Below are 14,664 nucleotides of genomic sequence, written 5' to 3'. Positions count from 1 at the left end.
ATAGCATCACAGCGATGCCTCATTCTGCTTACTGTATTTGGCCCTGACTAGGCCATATCGACTTTTTTCGTATGCAATTCAATCTGTCACCATACATTTTAATGCTTTCTTTGTCTTCCCTCTGGGTATTCATGCACTTATTGGGGCCTACATTGTTTAGTAAATGTGTTGCAACTAATCGTGTAAATTTATGCCAGGCCCAATCTTGGGCCTATACATGTGGTTGAGGAAATGGTAATATAAACTTGTATATACATTCTCTGCACACATAAATGTTAACATTTCTTATTCTCTGTAAAGGGGAATATCTTCTAAATGTCTAAAATCTTCTTACTAAATTACCTTTAAACTTTGTATCATATGCATTTCAGTTAGTCACCCTAGATTTTAATGTTTATTTGTCTCCCCGGTGGGTATTCAGGCACTCATTGGGCCTACATTGTTTAGTAATTCACTGTTTAGTAGATATGCCCGAAATGACCGCATGCATTTAATTATGCAATTTTCATTGGGGTATAACCTATATATCGCTAGCTAAACCTGCAGTTCTCTTGTCTGCTTCTTTTGCGTTCTCTCCCTTTCTAACCCCACGCAGACTTTCTTTGTACGATCTACATGCATTAGGAACATCATTCAGTCATGTTCAGTTTAAGCAGTTATGTCTGATGCTAATATTACTGAGATATTCTACCATTATTCTAGCATTTTGCTTTTGTTTTCAACCTTAATCTTCCATGCCAGCTGTTAAGCATTCTGCATTTAGGTCTTTTTAATGTATGACTTATATCTCCTCTTCTCTTACTATGTATTATATACGGCCATTGTGGCCGCTATCCTGTTAAGCCACTGTGGCATTCTAGAGGTATTCTAGAGGACTCTGTTCCTGTTTTGATTCTGTCTTCTGACAACTCGTTTTATTTGGCTCAGTGGGGTATGTATTATATGATGCTTTATAAGTGTTTACATACAGTTTCTATTCTGTTTACTATTGCATAAACTAGATGATTATTAGTAACTATCGGATTCTCTACCATCTCATCACCAACATGTCCTAGTAACAGTTTCTTCACAAACACCACAACCATTCTTTGATTCACGTCCTATCTTCACCTGCATTAATCCCAATACAGCCCGCACAGCCACCTCCCGGTTTTATATGCATATTTCCCACGTATGGCCCCACTTATGCCTTTACAACGTGTGTTCATAGTGAAGCCATCTACTTTAACTACTTAAATACTGGAGCCCTGGTAATGCACCCGGCCATGGAATTTTGAAGCCAGAGTGCAAGGTACTGTAGGCTTTTTTTTTATTTATATAAATATATATATATATATATATATATATATATATATATATGCATACATACCACTTAGTCTCGCTTGGCCTAAACCAACCACCCTATACACCTCTTACTAAGCCTGCAAAACTCTCTGGTATTTTTTAGACATTGAATTATTACTTCACATATTGTGTCACTTTATTCTTGCACAGTATTAGCAACGTTATCTCTCAAGTCACCTACATCGAGACAACATATTGGCTGTATACTTGTCATCCTTTGGCGTGGGCCTTGTAGTTTACCCTCCACTGAATGCCATGCTACCACCCTTCTAGCCTAACTACTCTTCCTACCTTTACACATGGACTGGACCAAATACCAGGGCATCTCTAGCGGCCATTTCACAACTTCAACACCATGGTATGTTTATCCTTATGTTCGTTCCATACATCCATACCCCTCAGACAGCCCTATTTCTCCAACCAGCAGTTTAGGACTGACATTGAGCATTCTGCCTTCTGCTATGATACCTCTACACATGGCTCTCACTCCAATATGATTACACATGGCCCTTCAGGGGCAATAACTACGGAATTTCAGCACCTCATTTGGGCAATTACATACATCAAATTCCTGATATATGAGAAAAATTAAATATACAACCTTTCATACTAATTCCATTATTACACTCTGCCTTGTTAGGCCCATGCAAGACTTTCCCATAGAGCCATCTCTCAACACTCCTAAGAACCTAGAACATATCACTACACATTTAGCAAATCCAGCCCTCTTCGTTCTGTCACTATTTTAACTGTTAACTTACTAGTTCTGGTAAATCGCTTTATCTGGTGCACTATGGGATTCGATTATGTTGTGGTTGTCTATTTCTCAGGGTGTCCTTTCTCATACATACTTCAGGTCCTTCTAATGGACCTATATTCAGTACATCAGGTATTCAGCATTCAAGGTAACCTGTTAATTTTCATTTACAATGTTATGTTTTGATATGCCTTTCAAAAACCTGTCACAATGCCTACTTGATATGCCTGTCACAATGCCTACTTGCTCCAAACTTGTGGCTGTTTATCGTCAACTTGATACATAGTGATTGTACCCTCGCCTTGACATATACTCAACATGTTGATCAATTATTCCAGCCACCTGCTTTTATGGCCTCTTACATATCGAAACACGCTAGAAGCATACCAGTATGTCACGTCTCACCAGGTATACTTCATACTGACCACTGCATGTATAGTCACCTGGCTCACTTATTATACAGTTCAATTTCCTTTGGTTAGTTGGTATCAGATATCAAGAGTATTGTGATCTAGGCTCATTGCATTTACTTTACCTAGCTTAGCAGCAATCTTGCCCTTGCATTTTCACGGTGTTGTCATAGTTCTGGATTATAAAATCCCTAGTGGGATTTAGGTTTTGGACTTCTGTACACATTTTCATTTGCCCATACCTTTCTATTCACTTATTCTTACCATCAACTCTGCCAGGGTATGTCTAATTAATCATACCACTGTTTTTTTTTTTCGCATTTACGATTTTCAAGTCACCATGCAAGCGACTCGCTATACGATACTACCTCCCTTCTTACAACAACCACTCACTCTACACAACTTATGTTTAACTTGGTCTGGCTGTTAGGATTCCCTACAGAGCCATAGGTAGTTTTCGGCTTCTTGTGCCATTATTTAGCAGCCCTGCGAGGCCAACACCCATCCTCAACTACGGAGGTATTCGCCCCTCAGGCAAAACCATAGTTACTGCCTCGCATGTCTATCGTTTTGGCTAAAGCAGTTAGGGCCTCACCTGTCACGACCAACTTATTTTGAATCTATTTAAATATCACGAGAGGTCAACACCTTGCCACAATGCTCGGTGGTTGCCAAATCACCAATTTAGCTTAATTGTTTCGCCACTTGGCATAACATAGGTCAGCCAGTATCTTGGCGTTATACGGTATCTCCCACTAACAATATTTTTCTTTCAGGTATGGTTATAAATGCTGATATAATGTAAAATTTACCTGCCAGGTGTATGTCTTAGGGTGCCACATTTTATTGTTTTGCATTTACGTTTTTCAAGTCACCACATAAGTGACTCACTTTACGATACTACCTCCCTTCTTACTACATCCACTTGCTCTACAGAACTTATCTTTAGCTTGGCCTGGCTGTGAGGGTACCTTAATTGGCCAACTCCCATCCTCAACTACGGAGGTATTCGCCCCATGGGCCAAATCATAGTTACTGCCTCGCATTTTTGCCCTCTTGGCAAAAGCAGTTAGCCCCTCACCTGTCACAGCCAACTTATTTTGAATCTCTTTAATCCTCAATGAGAGGCCAAAACCCCGCCACATTGCTCGGTGGAAAACGTACCCAACGGGCCAAATCATAGGTAGAGCCTCTCATCGGTACTTGGCAACTAGTTAGGTTCCCAAGTCACCAATTTAGCTTAATTGTTTCGCCACTTGGCATAACATAGGTCAACCAGTATCTTGGTTATAAATGCTGATAAAAATTTAAAGAATTGATTGCGTAATGTAGACACGTATTAAAATGTTAAACTATTAACTTTTTGCCCTCTTTTTACAGGACTACCCGAGCGTCGGTTTTGGCACACCACAACCGACTTATGCACCACTAACAACTCTGCTTATTGTCCCGACCACAAATGGAAAAGCGGAGCCTGTGGGCAGAGTCTGTAGTTGTGGGAGGGGTTATTTGGCCTATATATACACAGCCTGCCCCTTCCTCTGGGCTGAGGCTTTCTGGTTCAGCCCACCCACCACTCCCTTTATAAAGCCATTCAAATTGGTGGGCCCTCTTCTTACAGGCCTACCCGAACGTCGGTTTCAGCACACCACAACCGACTTATGCACCACTAACAACTCAGCTTATTGTTATAAATGTTATATGATGACAACTAAACAAGGTTGTTTGGAAGGTTCACCTGATTCATACCTTTTTATGCATTACTGGTGTCAAATTTCTTCTTCCTGCCCTCCATTCCAGACATGGCTTCAATGTTCTTACGCCAGTCAGTGACTTCAACCGTTTTTTCCTGCTTTTAAGAAAATAATACATATACATTAAAAAAATTAAAATTACAAAACCTTCTGTTAATGATGAACATTTCATTTGGATCATGTTGATAGGTTTAAAGAATATTTCAGTAGAGCAGTGGTTCCAAACTATTTTTCACTTGGCAGCCCATTTCCAATAATGTTACCCCCTCTGGCGTACATACCTCGGTCGCAGTTGCGACTGGGCCTGGCCCACCAAGGGGCCTGGGTGCCCTGCGACCCGGTATGTACGCAGGTTTGCCAGCCTCTTCTGCTGGGGGGCCCTAAGATGGTGGTGTCAACGGGCGGGTGAAGGAGCATTCTCCCCTGAGCTCTCTCTGCCCAGCTCCCTCGTGCACACCGCAGTGATGCCGGAGCCGGAATATGACGTCACTCCGACTCCGGCATCAGTAAGCGGTGCGAGATGGAGCTGAACAGGAGGATCAGTGCTCCCTCGCCACCTGCAGGACCGGCCGCCCAGCAGCCCCACTGGACCCCAGGGAAATCTGGAATCCCCTCAGCACTCCCAAAGGTAGGGAGGCTGGGGGACTAAATTTAAAAAAAAAAAATGTGTGCGTGTGTGTGTGTGTTACTGTGTGTGTCTGTTTCTGAGTGTGTTTGTGTCTGTATGTCTGCTAGTGAGTGTCAGTGAGTGTGTTAGTTTTTGTGTATGTGTGTTACTGTTTGTTTTAGTTGTGTGTGTCTGCTAGCGAGTGCCAGTGTGTGTGTGTTAGTGAGGGTGTCAGTGAGTGTGTTACTGTGTGTGTCTGTTAATGTGTGTCTGTTAGTGAGTCTGTGTTTGTCAGTGAGTGTGTATGTGTGTCTGTCTGTCACTGAGTGTGTGTCTGTCAGTAAATGTGTGTGTCTGTTAGCTAGTGTGTATGTGTCTGTTCGTGAGAGTGTGTGTGGTTAAAACCCCTTCAGCACTTACCTTTCTCCAGCGCCAGGCTCCCTTGGCGCTGGGGATCTCTCCGCCCCGATCCGCCTCTCAACTTCGAATGCGCATGCGCGGCAAGAGCTTTCCTATGGACGTCCAGCGTCTTCTCACTGTGATTTTCACAGTGAGAATCGCGGAAGCGCCTCTAGCGGCTGTCAGTGAGACAGCTACTAGAGGCTGGATTAACCCTCAGTGAAAATAGCAGTTTCTCTGAAACTGCTATGTTTTCAGCTGCAGGGTTAAAACTAGAGGGACCTGGCACCCAGACCACTCCATTGAGCTGAAAGGATCTGAGTGCCTATAATGGTCCTTTATGTGTATGTGTATCTGCATGCACTGTAGTACATACCGTGGTCGCAGGGGCCGCATCCCTGCAATCCCAGCGACCAGGTGCCCGCCGCCATGTGTTGCGGCCCTGGCTGCGCAGAGTAAGCGCGCGGGGGGGGGGGGGGAGGCACGGATCAATTTTCGCACCGGGGCCCCATGGATCGTGTGTACGCTACTGGTTACCCCTCATATTAAAGGGTGGCTTCTGCTGGCTGGGGATGTTGAGAATTAGCAGATTGCTCCTCTTCTGGTCCACCCACACCCTCAATGCTCCCTAGTAGCCAGATTTGTGTGAGCTGGGAGGAATTGACCGACTCTCACTTCCTCCCAGTACTCCTTGCAGATAAGAAGGGGCCCGTACGAGTGCTGCGACTGATGGCACATGTCTATCGGGTGGTCCTAAGTGCTTGGGCCACCCGATAGCACTGCAGTTCCCACCCAGTGTGATGCAGCTGCACCGGCGGTAGAACCACCATTACTGATTTTTTAATTCATGGAGCCCTAGGGGAACTTGATTGTTCCCCCTGCGGGTGCATACCACAGGTTGGGAACCGCTGTAGTAGACAATATTTTTATTTAACTCCCTATATGTCGTGTTAACATTTTTTTCAAAAAGGTAAATTAATTTTAAGATACTTTAAATACCTTAATAAAAATTCAAGATAATGGCGCTGAGAGGCGACCTGAGGGGTCTGACAACTCGCATAGACACCCTCGAAAACGCCTCCACAAATAACTCCCGAGATATTGGAGAGCTCCAAAAGACCGTGAGTGACCTGCAGCTACAACAACGGAACACGGCACACCGCATGGCGGAACAGGAGGACGCCAGGAGGCGCAACAACCTTAAGCTGAGGGGGATATCTGAGGCGATACCTGATGCGGCATTACCACAGCTCATTAAACGCCTACTCACGAGTATATTGCCGCCTACCCAAGCCGACAGGATTAGCCCTGAGCACCTCTTTAGGGTCCCCATCCCGCCCAAAGCGCCAAACACAGCCACCAGGGATGTGATTGTAACCTTCCGTACCAGACAAGACAAGACGGCAACCCTCATTGCCCTGCGGGGAAAAACGCCGCTCCAATTTGAGGACATGTCACTGCACTTTTTTGCGGACCTCTCAAGCGACACCCTGGCGTGGCGGCGATCCCTTAGACCGCTCACCACACTCCTGCGACAACACGACCTCCGATATCGATGACGGCCCAACCACATACTAGCTGTCCACCAGGGGACGAACTCCCACCAGATTCGAGACATAAGCGAAGCAACACAGCTGCTGCAGGCCCTGGGCTTACCACGAGAATCTCTTCCACCGTTGAACCAGCAGAACGCATCGCCCCCACACCACTCCTGGGACCCGTCTCGAATAACCCCTTTTGTGCCACAGGTACTAACACCCGACCCCTATGTTACGGTCACCACATGAACGATGACTGGAAGATATTCCCCAAACCGGGATGCAGTGACTGCTACCACATGGATAAGCAGACCGCCTAACATAGGCCCTATTATTGCCTACTGACTTTTTAGCATGTTTTTTCTTTTGGTTCCTTCTTATGAACACTCAGTTATATTGTTTAGCCAGGTTACTACTGGGAATGTTGTGCGCTATATATGTGTCCGAATTATGTCCGGCCTATGTTCCCGAACAGTTTATTGGTGTTTTTATTTTATTTTTATTTTTTATTTTTTATTTTCTTATAACAGAGTCTACAATTCATGTTTAACTCACTTTATACTAACGTGTCTCACAAAGGCCTAAGCAACCATTTTAAGCGCAGCATACTCCCTTGCCTTCATGTTTTAAAACAAAATGTAAGACTACCTCGAAGACCATATATTGGCCTGGTATATTGGCCTAATATATTAGCCTAATATTAGCTTAATTTTCTTATAGCAGAGTCCACAACTTATGTTTCACTCACTTTGCACTAATGCGTCTCACAATTACCTAAGCATCCATTTTGCCCTCATGTTTTAAAATAAAATGTATGACTACCTCGAAGACCCAGCGTGATGCCAACCATATATTAGCTTAATCGCATGTATTGCCTAGCGGGTCATCCCGCATTTAACTGTTATACAAACAAGCCTATTCATACGCTACCTAGTCTCCATAATATCCACAGTAAAGTACTAACCACCTTGTTATTCATGTATTGCCTAGCGGGTCATCCCATATCCAACTGTTATATAGCAAAGTCTATTCATATAAAGTGGACTTCCAAAACTAGACATGTTTTGCTCTCCACTTAAACTATAGTGGTGCCCTGTCCAACACGTTAAAATGCCCCAGATGGCCAAGCCCACCGCTTAACTTGATGTCCATGTGTGCCTAGCAGCCTCACTATGTTTATGTTAATATCTTTCAATAACTACCCTTGCACCGGCCCTGCCCATGGGGAGAAATGGCCTGAGGTCCAGGAGTGTTCCCTTTAATTGTCATGGCAACACATGGCTACGGGCAGCGCCACCTGGAGATTATTTCATCCTCTGAGGCGATCTCTACGTCCCACACGAGGGCATGAGGCCCATATTAGTAATCCTGTAAGACCAGGGTTTCTGTGGTTAATATATGCCGGATGTCTTACTGTTATAATCTGTTATTACTACAAATAACGAGGTACTACTAATCGTTACCACTCTACCAAACTATGCCTATATATATTGTATCTTGAACTCTTCATTGCATGTAAAGTTATTCCTATTACTTTAACATTCATATCATAATTACTTCTCTTTACTGTGCAGCCAGATGCTGCTCTGTTTTAAACGGGTTCATGCAATCTCTACCATAGCATAGGTAACACTGCAAGGTTAAGCATCCAGTAACTTTAATCTACTCTATTTTATTTCATACACCTGTACTCTGATGAATCCACTGTTTAGTTAAGCATGTTAAATACAAAAATTGTGCAAAATATCATGCCACTGTTTAACTTGTATGAAAACTGAAATACGCTGTTGTGGCGCTTATGGAAATATTGTAACCACCTGCACAACCAAAATAAAGAATTTATCAAAAAAAAAAAAATTCAAGATAAGATACTAATAATAAAGGTGAACTTATTTGTTTTATTTTATGTTACCTGCCCCAGTTATTAACAATGTAATAATTAAAATGGGCTCTCTAAGCACCGATGCACATTGTAGTGGTCTGGTCATGGTGTTATAAGTCTATGGGTGCCATTATCCATTTTTGTGAGACTGATTGGGGCAGGTTTGACATTATTTGTCAAGGCATTCCAAAAGAAGGTTGACAAAAAAGCATGGAATTGCCCCTTAAGCACATGGCACAATAGCCACTACAATAAAATGCAATAGCTATGGTATTTAGCAAATCGCTTTAGAGATACAAAATGAGCAGCCAATTTGACACTTTTACTTTAACATTGGGCCCTATGTGCCTGACAAAAATCTAATGCAGAGATGACTGCATTACCAGAGATAGATGCTTAATTCTATATACTTATCAGTGATGGCAAAGTGCTTTAGAGTGAAAGCACAAAAAGGTTCCGTTCCACTGTATGGACTGACAGATTTGCCAATTGGTTAATATTTAAGTGATCAGCATGGGACAATGCATTGTTGTATGCATTTTGTTGTTCAGTTTAAAATATATATTATCCTTTATGGTAAGCAAAAGTATAATGGAAAATGCTCCACCGTGGGTACAGTAAGGTAAACAGGAACACATTGAGCACAACTATACATTACAGAAAAGTCAACAAATCTGATTTCATACACGGTTTCATGCAGAGTTTAAAATGCAGCTATGGATCCTGGTTATGGATTTGCAAATGAGACTCAATGAATAACATTTACCTGTCAATTCATTTTACATAGGAAACCCTTCATCATTTGTACAGGTAGGTGGTATTTTTAGAGATTTATATTTGTTTCTTATTCATTTATAATCCAAACTAGTTTAAATCCCAGTAATATACTACTCTGATTCATACCACTGATACTAATTGAAACAAAAACGATACATGTTACATTACATACTTTTGCCTTCTCATCCTCCTTCTTCACTGATTTTAAGTTGGCTTTGAAGTCCATAGAAACTTTGTGGGTAGATCCCAATAGAGCCTTAAGCATGGCGTCTGCAGAAATACGCACTCTCCGTAGCGTGGGGCGTTTGAATTTTCCTTTCAGGTCAAAAATCTTTTGGTTCAAGCTTTGAATCTAAACAGACAAATATTTTTTTTTACTATAGGGCTTTAATTGAAGAACAAAGCAATTTCAGGGACTGAGCATGCTTATTATTATTATTTTATTATTTATATAGCGCCAGCAAAATTCCGTAGTGCTATACAATGGGTGGACTAACAGACACGTAATTGTAACCAGACAAATGGACTCATAGGAATAGAGGGGTTAAGGGCCCTGCTCAATGAGCTTACATGCTAGAGGGAGTGGGGTATTAGTGACACAAAGGATATAAGTAGGGGTAATAAAATAGGTTGCTAGAAAAGTATTCACTGGGAACTTAGTAGGTTATTTTTTTCAGTTGCAGGAGAGGAGTCATGAGAAGGAGGGAATTGAAAATCCGCTAACAGTTTAAATGATATGCTTTCCTGAAGAAGTGTGTTTTCAATTATTTTTTTGAAGGAGTGGAGACTGGGTGAAAGTCTAACGGAGAAGGAAAGGGAGTTCCACAGAAAAGGTGCAGCTCTGGAGAAGTCTTGGAGGCGAGCATTAGATGTGGGAGTACGGACAGAGGATAGACGTAGGTAATGGGCAGAGTGCAGGGGCCTCGACAGGATATACTTATGTATTTGGGAGGATAGGTAGGTTGGTGCAGCATTTTGTAGGGACTTGTAAGCAAGCACCATAATCTTAAATTGAACCCTATATCTAACTGGAAGCCAATGTAGGGACTGACAGAGGGGGGAGGCGTGGGAGGTGCGGGCGGACAGTAAAATGAGCCTTGCCTCCGCGTTCAAAATAGATTGCAGTGGTGCTATCTGGGAACATGTAAGACCACTGAGAAGGGGATTGCAGTAGTCAAGACTAGAAAGAACAACGGCATGCACCAGCACCTTATCCGCGTCTGGTGTTAAATAGGGGCAGATGCAAGCTATGTTTTTGAGATGGAAGCGGCAGGATTTGGCAATCGACTGGACGTGAGGGGTGAAGGAGAGGTCAGAGTCAAAGAGAACACATAGGCAGCGAGCCTGCAAGGTAGAGGTGATGGTGGTGCCATTGACTTGGAGGGAGACAGACACGGGAGTAGCAACACATAAGGGAGGAAAGACCAGAAGTTCTGTTTTGCACAGGTTGAGTTTAACCCCTTAAGGACACATGACATGTGTGACATGTCATGATTCCCTTTTATTCCAGAAGTTTGGTCCTTAAGGGGTTAAGGAAGTTAGCAGCCATCCAATTGGATATCGCAGAGAGGCAGTCAGAGACATGAGTCAAGATGGGCGGAGAGAGATCAGGAGAGGACAGGTAGATTTGCGTGTCATCTGCATATAAATGATAATGGAAGCCAAAGCCAACCGAGGCAGTATAGATGTAGAACAGTAGGGGACCAAAGACTGAACCTTGGGGGACACCAACAGAGAGGGGTTTGGGAGAAGAGGCAGAGCCAGAGAAAGAAACACTGAAAAAGTCAGCAGAAAGATCAAGGAGAATTAGGATAGAGTAATGGCCATGAGGTTCAGCTGTTTCAACAGAGTGACGAGTGTTGAACATAGACTGAAGCTGATCAAGCAGAGAGTTGGATTCGAGGAAGTCTGTCAATCTCGCATACACAACTCTCTCAAGGATCTTGGAGGCAAATGGCAGTAGCGATATATTGTGGTAGTTGGATGAGGAGTTGGTGCCGAGGTTGGACTTTTTTCAGAATTGGCGTTATGGTTGTATACTTGACGGGTGAAGGAAATGTGCCGGAGGAAAGGGAGAGATTGAAAACTTTAGTGAGAGGAAGAGCAAGAGAGGGAGAACAGTGCAGATGAGATATGAGGGAATAGGATCGAGAGAACAGGTGGTGGGGAGGGAAGGCCTGGAGCAGAGCGGAAATCTTTTCTGTTGCAGTAGATGCGAATGAGCATAGCACAGTGGAGTGAGTGGGGTTGGGTGGTGTATTACAAGGGGAGGGAGAGAGATAAGAGATATCTTCCCTGATTGTAGAAATCTTCTCAGTGAAGTGAGCTGCAAAGTTTTAGGTGTACAGGGTGGTAGAAGGAGGAGGAGCAACAGGGCAAAGGAGAGCATTAAAAGTGTGAAATAGGCATTTGGGTTGGCAGGACAGTGTGCTTATGAGGGTGAAGTCAGCTGCAGAGTGAGACTTTCTCCAACAGAGTTAAGCAGTTCTGGAACATTTTTGAAGCTATCGGGTCAGCTTGGTGTGCCAGGGTTGTAATTGGGAACACTTGCTGCGTTTAAATATAGGTTGTGCCATGATGTCTAGTTGAGAGGAGAGAGTGGAGTTGTAGAGTGAGGTTGCAGAGTTAGGGCAAGTGAGATTTGAGATGGGTAAAAGGAGAGTTTGGTGGAGAAATGCTGGAGATCAAGGCTGTGGAGGTTTCTGAGATTGCAGAGTTGAGGGTGGTGAGATTTGGGTATGGGATATTCCGATGTCAAAGTTCAGCAGATGGTGGTTAGATAAAGTAAATGGAACAATGGAGAGATTAGAGGTGGTACAGAGATTGGTAAAGATGAGGTCAAGAGTGTTTCCGGCTGTATGAATTTCTGAAGTAGACTACTGTGTGAGGCCGAAGGAGGACGTTAAAGAGAGTAGACAGGAGGCATCAGGGCAGTTGAGGTTGTTGATTGGGATGTTAAAGTCTCCAAGTATAAGGGAAAGGAGTGCTAGAGGCGAGAAAGTGGGGTAGTAAGGAAGAAATGTGTTCAATGAATAGCCTAGGATGACCGGGGGGGGTGAAGGGGGGGGGGGGGCGATAGATGATGGCAATTCTTAACGGAGTGGGTTTAAATTTGCAGACAGTGTGAACTTCAAAGGAAGTTGTGACGGTCACCTATGGATTAGTTGTGGGATTTACCGCCTAGATGTCCTTTTCCCCAATCTGAAAGGGCGCTGTGGAGTCCCAATACGACATCCTAGTAGACTGCTATAATGAGCAAGTTCCTTAGAGCTCTGAAAAGAGCTATTGATTAAATCAGGTATAGCTTTTCCCTACAACACGAGACCAGGCTGTGAGTTGAGGGTAAGAAGGTCTGAAGGTTTATTGATACAGCTTGAGTTTTTATACAGTTTTTCCCCACAAGGTTGACGCCCAGGTGAACCTTGTGCGGCACAGGACACAGAATTAACAAACCAATAAAAACAGAATCTTACATGCAGACACTCCCATACAGTGCACACAATCCCTCCCCTCTGCTTAGGAGATAATTGAGTTAATTCATGTATCAACTCAATATTTAATAAATAAATAAATAATTTCCAAACGAAAAATACAGTTTTTACCCATTTCATGACTCCTATAAATGAAATGTGTAATGGTCTGTCGACAATACAGCATTAAATCTCAGGAATATCAAATTATATAACATCTAATTATATATACACAAATTATTAAATAACTGTTTATATATACAAATTTATTATACTATGCAATTTGATATAATGTTATGTTCTTTACATTTAAACTGTTTCCAGTTAATTGCATAACTATTTCTTGTCTAATTAATAGCAGGAGAGTTGGCATTGTTTTTGTTATTAATTAGAAGTTTATAATACCTTTCTTGTTTACTATGGCACTCAGGGATGTCTTTACCACAAGGCAAACAAGGCATTTGCGTAGGGCGGCCAAAAAATGCCACCCCAAGCTCACAGAAAAAATGCCTTGTTTGCCTCGTGTTCTGGGGCTGTCCACCTTATTGTGTGAGTGAGTGGGTGTAGCTGTCAGTGTGTGTCTGTGAGTGAGTGAAAGTGTGCGTGTCTTTCAGTGAGAATGGGTGTGCCTGTGAGTGTGTATGTCATTTTTTTTTTTTGGTAAATTTCTTTTATTCAGAATTTTCAATTTTAAATGAAGTTGTTGGTGTGGACACGCAGGTCCGCTAATGAAGCTTTCCAGTTACTTCTCAAACATGAAGTAGGTTCGAATAACAACAGTGGTGACGTGCAAGTCACCTAGTAGCATTAAGAAACCATTTCTAGTTGGACTCGCAGGTCCCATAACATGTGCGTAGATGGGCCGTTCCCCCTAACTTATGGTTGTTATAGCTATTCTGGGGCACCTATTGTGGCCGGGGTGATTCCTGTCCTGTAACAAGGCGATTAGCGGGTAGTTTCTTACTGTGTGGGGGAATGTCAGGATGATGTTCATGTCTCGCAGGGTCAGACCTAAGGTCTTCGCTGTCAGTGGGGTCTTCCGCTGATATTCTGGCTTGGGTAGTGGTAGTGTGTCCTATCGTGGCCGTGTCCGCCATCTAGCTTCTTTTTATTTTATTTATTTATTTATTTTTTTATTTTTTCCTTCCCCTTTTCTCTCTCCCCCCTTCTCATGGGTGCAAGGTTCGAGCCTGTTCCTCCCTGTCTTATATCTGGTAATAAACCCCTAGCTCATGTCCTGTTTGTTAGGGGGTGCCCATCCGCCTGGGATCTCTATGTCCGTCCATCTTCTCTACTGTGTCGCCTCTCCGCCCGCAGGTTCTCCCGGGGAGGGGGGAAAAGGGTGGGGGGGAGGTATGAGTTATTTTGTTGTCATATTTATTTTTGGTATTGTTTCTTCGTGTTTGTGTATTCGTTCTCTGGTCTTGTTGGTCTTTTGTCTCATCAGATGTCTTCAGTCAGGTCAGTAAGTCTTGGAAGTCTGTGCTGGTCGTGGTCAGGATCCTCAGTGTATGTCATTTTATGTGTATCTAAGAGTGTGTGTCTGTCAGTGAGTGGGTGTGTCAGTGTGTGTCTGTCAGTGGAAGTGTCTGTTGGTTAAACAGTGTATGCAATGACTGTGTATCTGTCAGTGAATGTATCAATGAGGGCATGTGTCTGTCAGTCAAACAAGTGGCCTTTCCATGAATTGGGGGGGGGCAAATTTAGATTTTAGGGGTGCCCGAAT

General features: G+C 43.2%; 1 protein-coding gene across 1 annotated transcript in view; it reads right to left on the bottom strand.

The window, feature by feature from the left end:
• Window positions 1–14,664, bottom strand: part of LOC134601701 (troponin I, slow skeletal muscle-like) — a 67,845-nt gene that overhangs the window by 16,739 nt on the left and 36,442 nt on the right. The window contains exons 6-7 of the mRNA XM_063446215.1: window positions 9,641–9,820; window positions 4,261–4,363 (exon numbers count right to left, since the gene is read on the bottom strand). Coding sequence (XP_063302285.1) covers window positions 4,265–4,363; window positions 9,641–9,820 — 279 coding nt within the window. The 3' untranslated portion in view covers window positions 4,261–4,264. The remainder of the gene's footprint in view (window positions 1–4,260; window positions 4,364–9,640; window positions 9,821–14,664) is intronic.

The sequence above is a fragment of the Pelobates fuscus genome, chromosome 3, assembly GCF_036172605.1.
Source record: "Pelobates fuscus isolate aPelFus1 chromosome 3, aPelFus1.pri, whole genome shotgun sequence".
NCBI lineage: Eukaryota > Metazoa > Chordata > Amphibia > Anura > Pelobatidae > Pelobates > Pelobates fuscus.
This window is presented reverse-complemented; position numbering and strand designations above follow the sequence as displayed.